The sequence below is a fragment of the Typha latifolia genome, chromosome 13, assembly GCF_019914945.1.
Source record: "Typha latifolia isolate L0001 chromosome 13, TyphaL0001v2, whole genome shotgun sequence".
NCBI lineage: Eukaryota > Viridiplantae > Streptophyta > Magnoliopsida > Poales > Typhaceae > Typha > Typha latifolia.
The window spans coordinates 1,207,162-1,228,128 of NC_133098.1; the positions used below are offsets into that span (position 1 = coordinate 1,207,162).

The 20,967-nt window shown below is 36.6% G+C and overlaps 3 protein-coding genes across 5 annotated transcripts; 2 read left to right on the plus strand and 1 right to left on the minus strand.

Moving 5' to 3' along the window:
- The first annotated feature begins 3,042 nt into the window (after positions 1-3,042).
- On the plus strand, positions 3,043-7,687 carry LOC140799951 (chaperone protein dnaJ 16-like). Of its 3 annotated transcripts, XR_012111127.1 has the most exons (13): positions 3,045-3,510; positions 4,325-4,448; positions 4,661-4,743; positions 4,843-4,954; positions 5,030-5,134; positions 5,764-5,814; positions 5,945-6,031; positions 6,119-6,227; positions 6,331-6,479; positions 6,560-6,613; positions 6,704-6,930; positions 7,008-7,243; positions 7,331-7,687. XR_012111127.1 is itself a non-coding variant. In XM_073154529.1 (12 exons), exons 1-11 carry the CDS (start codon positions 3,350-3,352, stop codon positions 6,920-6,922), a joined length of 1,254 nt encoding a protein of 417 aa, XP_073010630.1. In that variant the 5' UTR covers positions 3,043-3,349; the 3' UTR covers positions 6,923-6,930; positions 7,008-7,288. The 3 variants fall into 3 exon arrangements, 2 of the variants coding, with proteins under 2 accessions (XP_073010630.1, XP_073010629.1); XM_073154529.1 differs by lacking the exon at positions 7,331-7,687 and having other exon boundaries at positions 3,043-3,510; positions 7,008-7,288; XM_073154528.1 differs by lacking the exon at positions 7,008-7,243.
- Positions 7,688-8,573: 886 nt separating this feature from the next.
- Positions 8,574-10,232, minus strand: LOC140799983 (peroxidase 31-like). Its single transcript, XM_073154589.1, has one exon. It carries the CDS (start codon positions 9,872-9,874, stop codon positions 8,861-8,863), a length of 1,014 nt encoding a protein of 337 aa, XP_073010690.1. The 5' UTR covers positions 9,875-10,232; the 3' UTR covers positions 8,574-8,860.
- A 1,182-nt stretch (positions 10,233-11,414) lies between these two features.
- On the plus strand, positions 11,415-20,740 carry LOC140799982 (alpha-mannosidase I MNS5). The gene is made up of 15 exons (XM_073154588.1): positions 11,415-11,667; positions 12,876-12,918; positions 13,008-13,073; positions 13,170-13,231; positions 13,728-13,827; positions 13,988-14,170; positions 15,115-15,163; positions 15,246-15,425; positions 15,726-15,846; positions 16,559-16,640; positions 16,719-16,804; positions 17,445-17,545; positions 18,802-18,943; positions 19,064-19,208; positions 20,303-20,740. The coding sequence occupies exons 1-15, from the start codon at positions 11,528-11,530 to the stop codon at positions 20,528-20,530; spliced, it is 1,728 nt and encodes a 575-aa protein (XP_073010689.1). The 5' UTR covers positions 11,415-11,527; the 3' UTR covers positions 20,531-20,740.
- Positions 20,741-20,967: the final 227 nt, after the last annotated feature.

Sequence of the window (20,967 nt, forward strand, 5' to 3'; positions counted from 1 at the left end):
CTGCCCTATGCCATTGTGGGGGTGAGAAGTTTGTGTGGGATGTCTTAAAAGGTGTGAGAAAGAAAGGAGACTTAATTGAGCTGTGTGAATGCATCAGAGAACTCCCTTGTACTAATTTGTGCCTTGGGCCCCAAAAGGGTTTGAGAAAGCTAGCAAAGCCACTGAGGAAAAAGATGCAGGTTTGAAGGAAAGTGAACTCCACATTCCCCCTCAGAATATTTTTCCTTCCCTTTAAATGGTCTATGATTGGGGGTTCTGCTCCACCTTATCTCAGGGCTTTCTATCTCCTGGTCACCATTTGGATCTTCCCTTTTTAAGAGATCCAGAGTGTGAGTGGTATCCTTTTTAAATGGCTTGAGATTTTTTTTATATTACAGTGAGAATTTAATAGTGTCGCAGTTAGAATCAAATGGATCTTTCCAGAATTCAAATTCGAGAACCCAGTGGCTCTTTTATGATTTGGAGACTTGATATTTACATAGTATAAAAACATTAATATTGACTTGCAACATATCTCTTGTTAAATATCACTACCTCTTATCATTTATCCTATAAAATTAGAGAGTGACCATTTGCGTTTTATACTTTTAATATTTTAGACATTTCTTTTGCTAATGTGCCACGTTGGCAGGTGCTTATTATATTATGTCTTCAGTCTTATATATATATATATATATATATATATATATATATAATTAAAAGAGAAGATCTTTGTATCACTGGAAAGAGCTTACTCCTGGACCCCTGGTGGTATTATTTTGGATCTTTTCATTTACTAGAAAAGCTGGTCCTTTCTTTTCTCTTCTAAAAGTAAGATTGATTTTACTTCCTTTTCTATCTTTTTTTTTTTTAAATTTTTTGTAGGAATCCTCTTTGCTTGATGGGAAATAGAAAAAAAAAATTAACTTCATAAATTTCTCTGCCTCCCTCAAACTACTGAATGTCTTTAAATTTATCCCATTTTACTTTCTCCTTTAATTTACCTTCTTTTGGCAAATACTTCTAATTTTTATCAAACACTGATAAAGTTATGATTACTTATTAAGAATAACATTATTAGAAACTTTCTTTTCCTCTGTTTCTTATCAACTATTTTTTTTATAAAGCTTATTAAACTCCTCATTTTTCTGGGGGAAAAAAAAAAAACTCAAGCTCACATATATTAATGAATACCAACCCAATAAGATACAATAAGATGATTTTAAAAGCCCGTTTTGAGGGCCCATCTATGTCTAAGCTTGACTTAGCCCGAGCTCAAGCTCAAACGGCTTAGCTTTGGGCTCCGGCCGAGCTTAAGCTAGGTTAGTTTCTACGGCTATAAAAAGCCCCACTAAGATTGGAGTTCAAAAACCAAAGAAGCATAGTTGTAAACCTACTTACTAAATACATCAATATTTCTGAAATCTATCTAAGTTTGCTAGTCAATTGATAACTTTATTGGCTTCACAATAAATTTGTGTGGTTTAATAAGATTAATATTTTCAGAGAAGAAAGTGGATATCATTCGAAATAGTTCATTTAACAACATATCAAAATGCTCATCTATGGAAGAGTGGACCAAGTATTGTTGTCAATATATGTATATATATATTTCGAATTTTAGATCTCTATATACTACAACTATAAATGCATGCATTTTATAATAGATACATACTCTAGATAGTAGAAACTAAATTAGATATTAAAAAGAGGTTTATTGCAACCTTTTGACATCAAAGTAAAACAACTATAAAACCACCATCTCTCTTTCTCTCCTCTGTTTTCTTTACATCAAAGTAAAACAACTATAAAACCACCATCTCTCTTTCTCTCCTCTGTTTTCTTTTCTTGTTCAAGGGATAAATTTGATGTAACCATCGAGGAACAACTAACAAGGCATGTATGAATGAATGAGTCCGAGATTTGACAAAGAAAAGATTAAAAAAAAAATACATAACAAGGACAGCAAATTCATTGATTTGGGTTATATACCCCAAAATATAATAATAAAAACATTATAGCGTGTCCTTGTCTCAATTTTATGATGAAATGTCCTTGTCTCAATTATAAAATATCTTATGCTGTTGTTTAATATATAGAGATTTTGACCCAACTATGGTTTCTCACACAAGCTTATTACCCAAATGGCCCTAACTCATAAATTTGTTACTTAAAATAAATCTATTTTTTATCAATAAAAAATATTAAATACAGTCAGTGTTTAATGTTAAAATAAAATACTAATGATTTAATATATAAATATTTTTTTATCTTATTTATATGTAAATTTAATATATATTTTTTAGTTTATCCGGTTCTAATATGATTTTTATTTCTCATTTTTTTTTTCTCTAGTTCATCTAATTAATAGATAAATATAAACTATTCAGTAATTTTCTCACCCTATGTACTTATTATATGAATAAAATACTAATGAGATCAACATTTTACGACGCTTTATATCTTACGTTAAAAAAGAAGACATATTTTAATATTAATTTAAGTAATTAATTTTTTTTAGGTAATTAAATTTTTGAGAAGGCCCAGTTTGATCAATTAAAAAAAAAATCCTAATATATGCATGGATCCCATAAATGTAGAATATTTATAAAAATCTTTGTCACATAGTAAACAATAAATTTAGCATAGTAATAAATCCCTAAAAGAGATCTAACATGAGATATGCTACGGAGAGCCAGAGCCACCACCTAACATGACACGTGGCTGGCAAAATCTTAATTAGAAAAAGACAAGAAGGAAATCCAATCAATCCAACTGCCCGGTTTGCTTTCAAAGATCTAGATACGCTGTTGGACGGTCCAGATCTTCCCTAGTTGTTGAACCATAAAGGGGACCACCAACCCAGTGACAATTCAAACCTCGTTGGCACAACTAACGCAATCCCTACCCCCATAAAATATTTTATATGCGACATCATATGTATACCGTCCATGCTTAGGAATTAGTTTCATCGGACGGTCGGAGTACCTTCCTCATAGAAGTATTGAGCCTATGCGGACGGACCATAGGGCCAAATGGGAGGGATAGGGACAGTTTAACCAAATGCACTGCACCGGTGGAACACCACAACTCCTCTCCTCCCTTCCTAATTTTTGCGAATCCTTCCTTCCCGAGTTCTTGGCTTCGCCTCTCCTCTTCCTTGTTCCAACCCAGTTCCTCCATTTTCGAGTAGCACGAGCTCTGTGGAACGGTTGGATATCGAAGGGGAGATGGGTGGCTTCGATGTGGATTCGCTTTGTGAGGAGGGTCTCTGTAGGATCTGAGCTTTGAGGGTTAGGGTTGTTGGTTTTTATTTGTTAGTGAGAGAGAGATAGAGAGAAAGAGAGAGAGGCAGGGAACGAGGGAGAGGATGCCCGATTCGGGATCCTCTTCTTCCAGGTCGGAGAAGAAGGGGGATGCGGCGGGGAAGCAGCCGCTGCACCAGAGGAAGGATCCGTACGAAGTACTTGGCGTCGGCCGCAATGCCACGGATCAGGAGATCAAGGGCGCGTACCGGAGAATGGCTCTCAAGTAAAGATTCCTCTCTGATTCGTCTTGTTTAAATTTACGTAGTGTTTCTTTAGATTGCTGTTTGCTTGTTTCTCTCCTCTTGCAGATCTGTTGTTTTGTATTTGTGCGTAACTTAAGTCTATGTATTGTAATTTAGGAGGCAAATTTGAATGAGAATATAAAATGAGGATTACTTAACTGCTATCATGGTGTCTGTAGCGCAATCCTGGGATATCTAGAAAAAAGATGAAAGGAGTGGTAGAAAGAAGGAAAATTTTGTGACTGCAGTACTGAGCTTAACTCACTAATCAGTAGTGATGACTTGTTATTAAGTAATCAACAAAAACATGACAAGTTGATGTTTTGTGATCTTTTTTGCACTTTTGCATATATCCTGCTCTCCCTGACTTGTACACTTTGAACGAGCTCACTGTGCTGATTACGCACTAGGTTTAACAGATCCATTCACCTAATATTTTTGGATTAGTGGATTTGCCTGTGATATTTCTTCCTTGTACCAGTTGCGAAGATATTGCTTTCAGTATTCTTCTGTCTTTAATATTAATATTTCTCTTGGAATAATGCTAAAATCTGGCCAGATTAGTAAGTTTGGATATCAATAACTGTGAAAAACAATACTTAAATAATTAAATGCTTGATCCAGCAGTCAGGGTGGAAGTTGTTGTTATGAGATGGAAAGCAGAATAGGATTTGTAAGCAAAACAAGATTGGCGTGCTTACAACTAAAATTTAGTGATAATTTTTCAGATTCATTTGCTCCTTAATGAAGGTCTGATGGAGAAAATGAGAAAGTTTTGAGCTTCTGATTATGCAGGTACCATCCAGACAAAAATGCAAATGACCCTGTAGCAGCTGATGTATTTAAGGAGGTTACTTTCTCATATAATATTTTGTCCGATCCTGATAAACGACGTCAATATGATTCATCTGGATTTGAGGTAATTTTTTTATGTGTATGTAATGTTCATGATATGCCACGGTCTTTTTTCTTACTAACCACTAGGCTGGTGTACTGAATTTTACAGTGCTATAATGCTTTGCATTTCTTTGTCACAATTATATCTGCTTTTGGCTGTAAAACTTCTGCCATTTGTAGTCTATTGTATACCCCTATTCATATCCTTGTACTAAATCAATACCTGTTAACCAGGGCATTGAATCTGATAGCCAAGAATTGGAGCTTGACTTATCAAGCTTAAATACTGTGAACACAATGTTTGCTGCTCTCTTTAGGTACAGGCAGTATGTACTTACATGTTTATCATCCATTGGTAATTCTCAACTTTACATAAACATTTTTCTAATCCACATATTCTCTTGTATGCCTATTAGTAAACTCGGTGTACCAATAAAAACAACTGTGTCAGCAACTGTTTTGGAGGAGGCGCTGAATGGCATGGTCATTGTTCGTCCGCTTCAGTTGGGACAATCTCTTTCTAGGAAGGTTAGACAATACTGTATTCTCTTTGCAAGTTTCTGCACGGAGTTATTTAACGATTAAGTATTCCAATGTTGACAGGTGGAAAAGCAGTCTGCTCATTTTTATTCTGTGGAAATAACAGAAAAGGAAGTCCAGATGGGATTTGTGTGTCGAGTGCAATCAGCTGATAGAAGCAAATTCAAGGTTGTACGACAGCTTTTCAAAACATATTCTAATATAGATTTGCATGCCTTTCTGGAGTTTTATATGAAATTTTCCATCATTTCTGACATTTTTATTCTGAGGTAATCATCTTCTGAACAACACTGGTATTTATGAAATACTGGGATTATCCACATCTTTGCATTAACCTCGTGTGCTTATGATGCATGAAATTACACATAAGAGAATGTCTTTAAGGGAAGGAACATACTTCTGTAAGTTGTGTTTGCTAAAAGCTGTTTGATAGTTTCAGCAAAAGTAATGCTCAAATTTGTACTGCACTAAGATATATGTTTCAGTCTTCTTGCCATGACACAACTTCCGTCATCCTCAATCTCTCTTTTCAATCTAGTGGGAAGGATCTTTATCTGTTTCAAGAATTTGATGAGCTCTGTTGCCTTGCACATTGTCTCATGATGGATATGCATAATTATTGAAATTACTTGTTGCATATGCTTGTGTGAAGGAGTATTTCCTTGCTGCATATGCTTGTGGATCTAAATTAATTTTTTTTTCCAGGAATTTCTGCATGTTTGCCGGATTTATTGTCAAAATTGTGCTATCAATAACTGGAAATTTAACTAAACCACAATTCTTTTTTCTTTTTTCAGTTGCTGTACTTTGAGAAAGAGGAAACTGGTGGACTGAGCCTTGCATTGCAGGTTGCCATTTTCTGTAAAAATATCTGATATAATAGTTATGCTGCTTATTTTCTTTTCCCAACTATTTGTGAGTCAATATGATAATTGGTAGTAGTACATATGTTCTTGTCTAACTTCAAGTCTGCTGCAGGAAGACAGTGCAAAAACTGGAAAAGTTACCTCTAGTGGGATGTTCTTTCTTGGTTTTCCTGTGTATCGATTTGACCAAAGTACTTCGGTAAGTCCACAGTTTTAAGTGAATTTCAACTGGTCAAAGTGCTTCGCTTGCAGACCTTTTCTTATTACAGAAGTTCCATTCCTCCAGATTGCAGCTGCTAAGGATCCTGACACTGCATTCTTCAAAAAATTGGATGGTTTCCAACCATGTGAAATAAATGAGCTGAAAGCAGGAACTCATATATTTGCTGTTTATGGTATGTTCCTTGTATTACAACCAGTTGTTCGCTGCATTCTCTAACTAATAATTTATATAGCTATGCCACATTGGAACATTTATTCATACCTATGTCAATTCAGGTGACAACTTCTTTAAAAGTGTGAGTTACACTATAGAGGTTATGTGTGCTGAACCATTTCCAGCAGAAAAGGAAAAGCTCCAAACCGTGGAGGCAAAGTTATTGACCAAGAGGGCAGAACTCTCAAAATTTGAGTCTGAATACAGAGATGTTTGTTCTCGCCTCTTCAATCTGCTTACCTTTTTTTTTCCAAATCTCCTTCCAAACTCTAACATAAAGGAATGTGGCAGGTGTTGGCCAAATTTACTGAGATGACCAGCAGATACGCCCAGGAAATGCAAGAAGTAGGTTCAGCAGGAGAAGATCTACTTGTCTGGCATAGTTTTATGCTCTCTAACCTTTGACACTTTTTTCCTCTGTCTGGACTTCTGTAGATAGATGATCTTATCAAGGAAAGGAATGAAATTCATGCCTCGTACACCGCCAACCCACTTCTGAAGCGGAGTTCTAGTAGCAGCAAAGTTAGAACATCCTCGAGGGGGTCCAAAAGTGACGGAGATCACCATAGAAAGGAAAAGAAGTCAAGGGATCGGCCAAAAAAGAAGATATGGTTCAACATCCGCTTGAAGATGGACAAGAGGAAGCCCTGTTGATTTACAAAGTAAGTAATAGTGCAGTTATGTAGAGTTTCTGAAACTTATTTGCTCGTGCTTACTACCCATTGTTCCTCATCTATAGGATTGCACTGAATTGAGTAACAAAGGCGGCTTGCTTAAGTTTGCTCATCCCTGCCTTAATCTTGTTACTTTTATTTGTTTTATTTTCCTCCTTTATTGCTACAATTTGTTTCCTGGAAAGAGTGGAACTTGCACGGGATCAGAAATGATGTAAAGAAAGGTTTCTGGCGTTTTTGGTCCTCATGCACCTTTTAGTTCAGAAAGCGATTGCTTCTGCATGTATATGATAAAATTCTAGTATGTTAGTCCACCTCCATAATTAAGTCCTTATTCTTTCCTGCCGCTGCTGCTGCTAAGCTTTTCTTTTTTTCCCCCTATTGCTAGGTATTATTCTTGCCTTGCTATATTTATTACCAGCGTGATAGATCATTTGGAGGAGCAGAATATAAGGAACGTTACAGTTCGCTATGTTTGCTGATAGAACCATAAGAGAAGTGCCATCAGCTGCGTTCTACATACAAAGAAGAGTAACGATCAGAGGAAACCGATGCCATCAGCTTGAAGCAAAGCATCACCTAGAAAGGCTCCAAACTTTGAATGTGTCCATTTTTACGGCATGCTTGATAACTACTACGTTACCGTTGTTTTAAGCTACACCAGCTGGTATGTTTTTTCCAAGTCTAAAAAGCTACAAAAATGCAAGGTAAAAGCTGGTAGAAATCAGCCCCCTTTTTGTTGTTATATACTGCTATGAGTTACCTATTTGTCCATAGAAAACAGTCAAAAAGAGTTGAAAGACATCTGTTTCTTTGGATCGAGGGGGCTTGGAATCGAGTCACGAGGGCCACCCAATCCCTCTTGAGACCACGGTTTTGATGCAGTGAGTCATTCAATCAAATAAATGCCGCAGTGTGCATGCCTGCCATTACACGATATCACTGGCAAGTCCGTCTACAGATTTGTCACGTCTGATGCATGACAACATCGTTTATTCGCCACAGATTGCCTGCCGGCCACTGACAATGGAATAATACAATGAACAACAGCGATTCATTTCATGACCAAAAAAAGTCAAGAAAGTATAAAACAATTTTCAAATACTTTAATACACCTTTAAAAATTAAAATTTTAATTTAATGGCTATAATAGTCAGTTTTTATATCCGATGTTACACTACGTAAGAAAAAGAATATATTAATTAAAAGGATTTAATTATGCGTGTTTTACGGTACAGAAGTGCTCTATATATTTTTTTTCTTCCATTAAGATTTCTCTTTTAAATATAATTATACTTTAATTATAGGAGATATTATTTAATATTAAATAATTTAAATTTGATTATTTGGAGATAAACTTTAATTTAAATATAATTCTCTATCTCTATCTATTAAAATTTAATTTAAATCAATTTTAAACTAATAAAAGATATATGTAAATAATAAAAAATAATTAAAAAGATAAAATGTAATTAAATTTTTATAAGTTAATTATAAAAGACATCTGTACCCTTATTTTGATATACATATATTATTCTTAATTAATAATATATATATGATAATATATTTCATTCTTATTATACTCTTAAAGATCTTAACTATTAAATCTTCATCAAACTGATCGATAAAAATTTAATTTTATGCCACTGAAGCAACCCTCAAAACGATTATATTAAATTTGTGATATAAGAATATGATCACGATCACAATAGTATTTACTCTCTCGCTCTCTGGGATCCCCCCAATTCCACAACTACGCCCATCTCCACTCTACTCTCCTCCCAGAATAATAAAATAAGACACCATGACGCTTCTCCCCCCACCCTCCAACATTAACAATAACAAAAATACCAAAAGACATACCAACGTCGAACAACAACAAATTAACATAATAACGCAACCCCGTCACCTCACAACATCAAGTCGACATGCTATTAAACGCATCGCATCTCCTCCTCACCTCCCCTCTCCTCCCTGTCTTCACCCCGTAAATGCTCAGCTTCTGCATTGCCTTGGCGAAATCCTCGAAAAACGCCGCCTGGTTCGCCGCGTACAAGTCGACGAAGGGCTTTGTCCTCGGATCCGACAGGAGCGCGTGGTCCGAAGCGAGCAAGCCCAAACCCTTGGCCAGGTTCTGGAAGTAGAGGTTGTCGAACTTCCCGGGGGTCATGATGTCATTGAAGGTGGAAATAGTGGCGTCTTTGGCGAAATTCGCGCACGCTTTTTGTAGGGCTTGGGCGTATTTGGGGTTCAGCGCCGGGTCGAAGGCGTTCGGGCCTTTGTTGTTGTAGTTGTAGATCCGATCCGCGAACTCCTTGCAGTGAGAGAACCCCACAGTGTGCGCGCCGGAGAGGGCGACCATCTCGCGGACGGAGAATCCCTTGGAGCCGAAGATGGTGGCCATTTGTGTTGCCGTCATGTTCGGGCGCGGGAGGTTCCCGTCGACGGAAGCGGAGCGGGAGGAGAGGGCGTCCTTGCGGCCGAGGCGGACGGTGTAGAAGGGCCCACCGAGCATGGAGACGAGGTCGCGGGTGGCGAGGGCGAGGATATCGGCGCAGGAGACAATCCCGGGGCACTGCAGCTCGAGGGCGGTTTTGGCGCGGACGACGGCGTCGAAGGCGTCGCCGGGTAGGGAGAGATTAATGTCAGCGTCGCGCTCGGCGCGGTTGAAGGCGGTGGTGGATACGAGGACGGAGGCGTCGCAGCCGCCGACGAAGCAGTCGTGGAAGAAGAGCCGGAGCGTGCCGGCCGCCGTGGTGGGGTTCGTGATCTGCTTGCTTGTCACCACGTCCGACACGATCTGCTCCGCACGGGGGCAGCTGCGCTGGTAATACGCCGTCGTCAGCTTCGCTGAGGCGAACGGAGGAGCCGACGAGGATAGGATCGCCAAGGTAATTAAGATGGATATGTAAAGGATGGATCGGGTCCTCATTTTTTTTTAGAGTTTTATTTGTAAATGGTGATCTGCTTCTAGCGGTGAGGTGGAGTATTTAGGAGAAGCAGATCGATTTGGGATTTCGGAGGGGAGGAAATGGAGGAGAGAGAATGGGGAATGGGGAATGGGGAATGGGGAATGGGGGAAGTGGGAAGTGGGAAGGGAAGAGGAAGGTGGGGCGGGGAGTGGTTTTAGGAGAGGAGAAGGCCGAGATAGGGAAGTGGGCTTTATTTGGGGGGGTAAATTTTGGCGTCTCGAGACGGTGGTGAGTGATCATGAGAAAGGCGAAGTGGAAGGAAGAGAGTGAAAAGTGAGCGTGAATCACGGCGTGCTAATAGGTTCATAAACTACCGTTAGATAAGATTTGTGTGTATGCATGATCTACGACTCCTCGTGACCCGCGATGATAGATAGATTTGCTTAATGACCAACGCCTTAGCATCACGATCGCAGTACATTCTCTATTTCCTAGGCATCAGATTAAGACTAAACTTTACTATATCTTTTCTAATGTTAGATCTAGGAAGGATAGCATGCATGGTCGGCTTCGAACACCAGACACTTTCTCTAAGTATAGTTAGACAAGTATTAATATCAGCATTAATCTTTGTTTGTTGAGGGATCTCGGAGACTACAGTTGAAAGGTACAAACGTGAACGTAAATAGTGTATGTATGTCTCCCAAAGATGATGGGTTGTAAAGTATGGCTGTGCAGGGAGTAGAATCGAAAGCGACGAGCAACAGTGATACACACACGATGGCGTGGGATCGGTTTATAGATGGCCGTTGCTTTGTTTGGTATAACTAGACAAATATTAACTAGCAACAGCTGTCTCCAATGTCTCCATGCAAAAAATCCACATATATATAAAGTTATAAATTGTATATATATGTTGCTTTTATTGGAATTAAGATTAAATATATTTTACCTTGTTTTGTAATAACAAAATTATAGTGATAGAAAACAATTGTAATTTTTTTTTCCATCCAAAATATCTTTAAGTTACAAATTATTACAATAAAAAAACTAAAAAAATCTAAAATAGTCCATCAGAGGGGTTAATAGTAATGGTAGAGATGAGGTAGTTTAGTATGTACTAATTAAGCTTTATATACATTAATAAGTGATCGTTTCTATGGTTAACAAAGAGGTAGTCTTACATTCTTACAATTTATTTAGAAAGTACAGTAGCGAGTCTTGGATTGTTTAATAGTGAAATCACTACTCGAACATTAAATCCTCTTTGACAAAGTTGATCTTATGAACCCCCCCTATGGTACCATTAAGAGAGATTTTAAACTTCTGGATATGCTTGGGGTATCTGCAACTATAGTGTCGAATAAATTCATAATAATTGAAAGGAAAATTGCACTTTGATCTTCCTGCTATGAAAACTTTTATCTCAAGCATTTAATCCCTCTCTAAGTCGACCAAAATATAATAATTCGGACCACAGGGCCAAACCACGTCAGCAGCTCCGGCTCTTCTTATTGGCTATCTCCTCGGCGTTCTCGTCACTCCCTATTAAATCAATAATGTACATACACATCGATATTTATCTTAATCGGAAGGCGTCATCTGCCTACCTGTCAGGCGTCGTAAAATCACTCTCCTGTTTCCAAATATCTACCTCCCTCTTTTACCAGGCGATGCGTGCTTCTCGATCTGCGAAAGGTTTCGCGAAATGCGTTGCCTTCCTCTTGCTGCTTCTCGATTCGTTCTCCAATGGCAGGAGTACCGCCTTTGGGTACTCGAGGAAGACGTACATGAGGGAGAAGGTCCGGAAGATGTGAGTAGAGTCTCTCGTTGTTCCCTCTTTATTGTTCTGGAATTCTCGCGTTATCTGCAATTGTTATTTGTGTGTTAGAACCGAAAAGGATAAGCTTTTCGTACTTTTGATTTAGCTCATTGACCTTCGGGTAATAGAAATTTGTGATGGTTGAGGTTTGTTTCGGGAGATGGCATCGACGAGTAATGATGTAGATTTTGATCGAGTTGACCGAACCCCCCTGTATACTGATCGCTGTCCAGGTGTCTTCCATATCAAGGAAATTTTTTTTTGTGGGTTTGCTATGTTAGGAGAAATGATGTTAAATTTGGTTGAAATAGTTCATCTTAAGTCAACATGAAGTTAAAGAATTAGTTTTAATGTATGTCGGAGGTAATCTACTTGTTCTTTATTTAGTTTGTTGTAATGATCACCTTCCTAACCCCGCGATCACTTTGAGTTCAAATCCCAAGACAAAATTAGATTTCGACTCACGAGCGTAAAGTTAGGGTTACTCGAGATCAAACGGTTAGATGATCAAGCGCTTTTGGGATTGAAATAGATTCATAATGGAGATCGAATTTATCAGGATGGAGAAACGGGAGGAGGTGTGGTGGTGAACGACCTAGGGTTACGGTCAGATGGTGGAAAATGATACCGTTGGAAATCGATGAAATCGGTTGAGAAGGGATAAGAAGAAGTAGGGTCATTCCTTAGAGTCAAGATGGTGCGGCCAGATGAGGAGGTAGGCAGCGGTCGCCGGCCTAGGTGGTGGCTAGGGCTTCCACGGATTAGAGGTAGTCGAACAAAGAGGAAGGAGACGACCTTATGAAAATAATTCATTAATCTAATATGACTAACTAGATACACACCACATTTATTTATAGATGACTCCCTGACTTGACTAGACTTGATAATAAGATCGAACATGCTCGAATCTTATTGCCTAACATAAGCAAAAATACTTAATTAAAACACCTAAACTGAGATTCCTTGCTGTCGAGCATTTGAATAGTCTTGAGGCATTTGAACGCCTAATTTATTTTTTCGCTATCGAGTAAATGCGTTTGAATAGTCTTGAGGGCATTTGAATACCCATCCCGAGACTTGCTCATTTGACTGATTGGAACCTTTATTTCTTCTGCAAACAAACTATTAGCTAACTGTTACATTTGTTTAGAAAAAAATTATCTTATATCTTTATACGATGTTTTTGTCTTCTTTTTCAGGTTTTACCATGCTTATGAGAAGTACATGGCCAATGCTTTCCCGGTTGGTTTATTAGAACTCTGAAGGTTTTCTCAAGTTTCTTTTTCTCTTATGGCTTTACTAATGAGTATTCTTTTTTCCCTAATTTGCAGCATGATGAATTAAAGCCTCTTACAAATTCTTTTACCGACTCCCTTAGCGAGCTTGGGAATCTAAATGTATTGAACTATTGACAAGTTAAGATTTTTACAATTTAAGCTAACAGTTAGGATACCTAAATGTGATGTTGAATATATTTGTCTTTCAACTTTCAGCTTGAACATTTACCACGGAACTATAATGGATCAGCCTTGACACTTATTGAATCTTTATCCAGGTATAATTCAAGAACGACTCACTTAGTTCACTTAAAGATACATAACAATTTCCCTCAGCTATAACCAACAACTGTTGACTGTTGCATGTAGCTTCAGATGAATACAAGTTCCCTCTAGAGATGTAAGTTGACATTTTGAATTATATCTACACAAGGTCCTTTAGGATGAGATCTGAATTCTCAATTTACTTCTGAATTTCCATTAGGACCCAAAATGTAGACACACCATTCTAGTTTTTGATATTTGACGCATCGTCTAGTGACTCTAGTCTCTACTATATCTTTTGTCTTTGGTACTGATAGTCATAAGTAGGTTATTTAACTGTATGGCTATGATTTCCTGACTAACTAGATTAACAGATGATGCATGTGTTTGTATCCTTTTATCCTGTAAAAGTATACTTATTACGATGCCAAAATATTACTAGAGGTACATATCATATTGATATATTCAATAAGGTTGATAGATGATGCTCTCTCTGTTTGGCTTATGCAGTCTTGTTGTCTTAGGTAACTTCACTGAATTTGAAAAAGGAGTTCTTTGGCTTTCAGATAACCTTACGTTCGATGCAGATGCTCGGATAAATCTGTTTGAGGTACTTGTCTAGAATCTTTTGAGTGTGATTCCTTACAAAACAATGTTTCCAGGATTCCTTTATATGATTGATCAGTATATATATATATATTTATTGTAAATTTAGATAATTAGTGAATTCTCTAACAGTTTCTAATTTCCTGTTCTTGTCACTTCTGTAGTGTAACATAAGAGTTCTTGGAGGGCTTCTTTCTGCTCATATTCTAGCAGATAATTATAAAAGACGTCTAGCAGATGGATTTTACAAGAATCAGTTACTTAACCTTGCTGAAGATTTAGGTCAGCGCTTCCTACCTGCATTTGAAACTCCTACTGGTTTGCCTTATGCATGGATCAATTTGAAGGTAAAAATTCTGTCTTGAAATCAGATTTGATTTACAAAATTCTTTCAGAGTTTTATACCTTTTTCTACTTTCCTGCAAATCATATTTAGTTCTTTTAGAGGATGTAATGGATGTGTGGTACTTGCCTAATAACTAGCACTTGTTTCATGCTCAGTTTCCTCCCATAAGCAAGACCGAATGGGTGGTGACTTACCATTTTACCCGTTCAGATACATTAAAGAACAAAAACTAGTAGCTGCATTGAAAATTGAGCAGAGAAATCAGAAAATGTGCTTATCAAGCAAGTGACTCAAGTTTATTTTGTCTCAGATTAAAGCAGTCTGAAACTTTGAAAGAGAATTTGTAACCTTTGCACATTCTTCTGCTGTTTCTCGAATGGTATAATCATGATTATATATATAGGATTGCACTGAACTTACTATCATCTAATCATTCTATCATGTAGGCTATAAATAATGAGCCAAAAGCCATTAAATTTTGTGGATTAATTATATAAAGTTGTGACTTATGAATGAAAAATTGTATCTCAATTACTCTTTAGTCTTTTCTTGTAGGAATGTTCATCCAAAGAGAAGGTTGACACAATAAACAGGTTGAAAAGATATATAGTTATATACTAACTTATATAGATCCCTGTTTGAATGAGAGAAGAATATGAAGAGAACAACCACAGATTTTGAGGACTCTAAGAGAGGCATATCTAAAAATTCTAGAAATTGCTGTAGTAATCCTAATTGCAAATTGCAGCTTCGTGCAGTTCTAAATCTATTTAACTAGATTGAATATGAATTTAAAATTATGAGATTACCTTAATGTTTTGAGATCCATGAACACTGAACATAATATCAATGTTTCTCCAGTCATTCTTATTCTAGCAATATGTGGCCTACCTTTCTTGAAAATGCTATTTCTTAATTCCCACTCTGAGGTTTTTATTTGGACAGTATGGAGTGATGGAGAATGAGACAACTGAAACAAGCACATCAGGATGTGGTGAGAGGGCTGAATGTTCTGTTCTTGGAATTGAACTTATTCTGCATCAGTATATATGAATATATTTTCTCACAAATTTCAGGTTCTCTTATTCTTGAAATGGGAGTGTTGTCGCGTTTAACCGGTGATTCTAGATATGAAGCTGCAGCTCTTCGTGCTCTCCGTAGATTATGGAGTATGAGAAGTTCTTTGAATCTTCTGGGTACAACACTTGATGTTGTGACTGGAGAATGGATAGAGTACTCATCAGGCATTGGTGCTGGTACTTTCCATTTTACATATATCTATCTGCATCAATGGTTTATCAGATAATGTTTAGGTCATTATCATCTTTGCTAGTAACTTGTTCTTTTGAATCTGGTGATGCCTTACTATTTTCCTATTGGTATCTACGACATAAATATTTGTGATGCAACAATATTTGGTTCTGTTGATATTGCTGCTCAATTTTATATATACATACGTACATATATGTGTGTGTGTGTGTGTGTGTGTGTGTGTGTGTGTGTGTTTGTGTGTGGTTATAAGTTATGTTATTATCTTTTTTTGTGATCTCTTGTAGGAGTTGATTCATTTTACGAATATTTGATGAAAGCTTATGTTCTTTTTGGAAGCGATGAGTATTGGGATATGTTTCATTCTGCTTATCTTGCCGTGCAGAAATACTTCCGCCATGGCCCATGGTACAACCTTGAGCATTTGTCTTCTGGTGTCTTTGAAATTTAGTTACTCTTTTAAGCTACTCTCTTCGAGTGATATGTTTCAATTACTAGTCAATTATATACATTTATAAAGGGAAGGAGGGAGAAATTTGTTTGTTTCTTCATGCCATAAAGAATGACATCCTAAATGGTATTACTGGTCTTAAATTCTTTAGATTATTCATTTTCATCAAGTGCTTAACATAAAATTATTATTAGCATTGTCATTGTCATAGTGATTCATTCATCCCTAGAAAATTGTTTATGCATTAGGGTGTGAGGTGTAATGGATTTCATGATGGAAAACACGATGTTTTCCACAAAAGAGTTAATGATGTTTGCAGTTTGCTTCGCTAATGATCTTGCGCAAATGAAAATTTTCAAGTTCTCATATTACTATTGGGTGGGCCACAACTGTTGCTTCCTCTCTTTTTTCTCTTCATCTGTGACTTGTTTTCTTGAAATAATTCTACAAAATCCAAATGCTATAATTTTGTGTTTCGTTAGGTGAAAAGGAGTAAAAAAATATTTCTTTGGTCTGTCAATTCTTCAACCTGTAATGTATAGAGACCTTACGAAATGCTGTCAGAATATATTTATCTGTTTTTCAAACTCATCTCCTTCCAGTAGTTCTAAACTTGGATCTAGTTTATTCATTGAGAATTAACATGAACCCTGTTTTTCATCACGTCAGGTATCATGAAGCAGATATGAGGACTGGAAAACCAACATACTGGCAACTAACCAGCCTTCAAGCGTTCTGGCCTGGTCTCCAGGTTGTTATTAGACCCATATATTTGGACAATTGATACATATGAATTTCATATTTTATTGACGTTTATTGTCGCTAGAAGACTCTTGTAGGAGATGTTGCTGCTGCGAATTTGTCACATCGTGAATTTTTTCATGTATGGCAGAGTTTTGGTGTGCTGCCTGAGAGGTATATTTGATGTTTAAATTCTGAGGAAATAATTAAAATTTCAAGAGTACATAATGTTAGTTCTTGCCACTTATGTTTATTTGAATAATTTTTCATTGAATGAGAATCACAATATTTACTATGAAACAAGTCTTGTCATGAAACAAGGTGTGGAAAGAATCTAAAGGAAGGATCAAGATGATATCTTTCAGTTTAGGGAGCTGTATTAATTTAATTCAACTACTATAAGAAGTTAAAGAATAATTTTATAGCTCAATCTAGTGTGTTCTACTTTTTCCTACCATTCCTTTGCTTGTAGCTTTCAAGTCATAGCGAGTTAACAATGCCTTTGGTAATCTGCACAAATTCTTACTTTCTTAACAGGAGTATTTTTTTTAACTTCCACAAAAATGCTTTATGTGGAATAATTAAGTAAAAGTTATTCAGGTACTTAGTCTCTCACTTGACTACTTTGTTAAAGTTCTTTCTTCTGTCTGTTCTTTTGCATGCTGTACCTTTTTCCTCTGTGACTCCTCTAGTAGTTGCACTAAGCATGTGCAGATCAATTGCATATAAACCTTCCTTCTTGTTCATTTTTAATGCATGTGAAAGACAGAGTCCTCGTGTTACGTGACATATAACATTTTTTTGTTTCATGCAGGTATCTTCTAGACCATAACATGCTGCATCCCACAGAGAAATATTACCCGTTGCGCCCTGAGCTTGCAGAGTCTACCTTTTACCTTTATCAAGCAACTAAAGGTTAAATAACTGCTCCTAGGTTCATGTAATTTAGTTAGAGCTATCATGCACCGTGGCCAATGAATCCCTCTTATCATCTGTTAAATCTCAAAAATTACTAAGAAACATCATATTGGCAGACCGCCTCCCTGATGCTCTATGTCCTGAAATTGTTTTAAACCTACCTAGTTGTGTCAATTTGTCCAGATCCTCATGAATGTGCTATATTGCCTAGGCTGCAGATAGGACATGATATGGACCCACGTCACCCACCATTGTTAATGACAAATAGAACCTTCCTTGCCTAAAAGGAAATCTTCAGTTTGACTTATCTTTAAACTATCTAAAGCATCCAAGAAGTCTGCTTGGAGTATCCAAATTTCTTGTTGTTTGTTTTTGAAAAGCAGATACTTAAAGGAGGTATTTGGTACATATCTGATGAGTATTATATCTAGATACAGTGTCTGGCATGATATTTTAGAGGTTTGAGTCATAAAAAGTAGGCAACAGACTTTAAATTAGATGCTGAATATGTCAAAATTACTGCAAACTAGTACATTTTTATAACTTCTATATCTCCGATATTACATTGTCCTCCATTTGGGTACATTAGTTGTTAAAGCTAATATATTCAAAAAATTGAAGGATAGTAAGAGATTCATCTCCTAATTATTAAAGTATGGTGAACAAGGAGCACCTATGAATGAACAATTCACTTGCGTCTTCTTTCTTGCACTGCTATTATGCTCTATTTGTAGTGGAGCTAACGGAATAGGGGAAAAGAGGGGAAATCGGAAATTCTTATTAACATTTGACTGCTAATGTTCATAAAAATCTCAAGTCTTTTTAGTTTATCCATAGAGATTATGCTAAAGATGTTTATTATTTCCCAGTTCCTTTGTATTTCAGTTTACTAACATATTATGCTCTATTTGGAGTGGAGCTAATGGAATAAGGGAAAAAAGGGGAAATCGGAAATTCTTATTAACATTTGACTGCTAATGTTCATAAAAATCTCAAGTCCTTTTAGTTTATCCATAGAGATTATGCTAAAGATGTTTATTCTTTCCCAGTTCCTTTGTATTTCAGTTTACTAACATATTATGTTCTATTTGGAGTGAAGCTAATGGAATAGGGGAAAAAAGGGGAAATCGGAAATTCTTATTAACATTTGACTGCTAATGTTCATGAAAATCTATCCATAGAGATTATGCTAAAGATGTTTATTCTTTCCCAGTTCCTTTGTGCTTCAGTTTACTAACATATTTCAATATCAGATCCTTGGTACTTGGAAGTGGGTGAAACAATTGTTGGGTCTCTTAATCACCATACTAGAGTAGATGGTGGTTTTGCAAGCGTTAGAGATGTTTCAACCATGCAACTTGAAGATCATCAGCATAGCTTCTTTCTGTCTGAAACGTGAGTAGTTTTGTCTCTATTAAGGAAAATAACCTTCTCTTCAATTGGAACTTATTCATTGCTAATAATTAAAAACTTCTAGCTACAGTGAGTTAATATTTGACAGTCCTTTTTTTTCAGATGCAAATATCTCTATCTTCTTTATGATGATTCTTTCTTGGCTGATCAAAATTATATATTCACAACCGAGGGCCATCCCCTTCCTGTAAGAGGTCTGTGGCATGAGAAACTTCCAGATATGTACAGTAATTGGATGGCAGTGAAGGTATTATCTTTATCCTTTCCTCTTTTCTATCACTGCAACTGGTTGTCTTTTGGCTTAGTGTCTTTGACTTACTGTTTTCATGTTCTTTTACCTATTCAACACAAATTTCTCTTTAGCTTCCAAAATCTAGGACATTATCTTGTTATTTTGCCTGTATCTTGTTGGGGTCAGCTTTTTGGTCATATTATTTCTTATATAAACTGTCTATAGTTTTTGTATTTGTTTCTTGATGTTTCTCATTATATATTAAACCTCAATAAAATTATCTTGTCATTATCCCTGAATCTTGGGATCAGCTTATTGGTCATATTACTTCTTATATAAACTATATAGTTTTCTGGAATTGTTTCTTATTGATTCTCATTTAATATCAAACCTCAAGCTCTTGGATAATGTTGGATGGCTATTTAAGTAGCAAAGAAATGCACAAATCTTATGTGGAGGGGAAAGACCCCATGTTCATTTAGGGAAGAGGTAGCCAAGCCAGGAACTATATTTATTTAAGATAACATCCATAATCATAAAGTGATGGGATATCAAGAAAAGGTTGGATAAGGAGCTCAAGTAGGTGTAACACTTGCACGAGCACAATGTGAATTACCAGGTCCAACTGCGATTTGGATGTGTTAGAGAGAACTTTAAACTAGTTATCTTCAATATTTGGAAAAACTTAGTCACAAGTACCAATATAGCTGTTCATCCTGAGTAGATACAGTTGATGTTTTAAGTGTCGATTTTCAACACTGACAAGATAATAATATTAGCACTTGGGATTTATGTTGGATATGTATATTGGTATGTACATATGTATGAATGTGGTAGACTGGTATGCTATGCTAAGCTAGCAAGTTCGGAAGATTGTTTTATGATACTGGGGACTGTTTATCCTGTGGTTTTATTTGTGTAAATTAGCCTCTTAAACTTGTACAGAAATTTGCAAGATAGATTTATTAGAAAGAAGAAGATTTAATGAATCTAGCCTCCCTAGAAGTAGTGCGTAAACTGGCAAATCAGATGGATGACAAGGCTTCCTTATTATGTTCTGTTGTTTAATACAACTCTAACCAAATTGCGTTGCGCTTATTTTCCTGTAGGATGAAAATCAAGCATCTCGAATAAGTGCATTATCATCCCAAGTGTGTCCAGAAACAATCTTTGGAGGAAATATTGGTCCACGCCGCGAGAGCGCATGTCATGTCCCTGATGCCCATCTGAATCACAGATGCAGAGCTGACGATGATTGTGGCATCGATTCAACTTCCTGTAGGCAGAGAACTTGTAGTGTGGCTGGCTACTGTGGCTTGTGGCTATTTGTAACTTAAATTTTATTATCACATGTACAAACTATCATTCATTCTTTTTGGTAAAGTAAAATAGAGGTAGTTGGAAAAAGAAAAACTTATACATTATAATGATGGTCTCACATAGCTGTCGAATAGATACACTACTGCCACATTTTTGTTGCTGGTTTTAGATTGTGACTCTTCTTTTGGCTTTTAATAGTGAATTTAACAGCCTAGTCCCTTCGCTTATTTGTTGCACTTTTGAGCTGGTCTCACTTTGTTGCCTATTTATTCTCTGTCATATTTGAAAAGCCAGGAACTAAACAGAAGGATTTCCTGAAAATTACCAGGAAAAAGAAATATCATATCAACAGAAATATTTCGAAAATACTTGATATTTAGATTGTACTTTGTGAATTAAGAGGGGTTTCGCTTTGCAATAGAGTTCCTATAAATCCTATTTGGACGTAACTTGC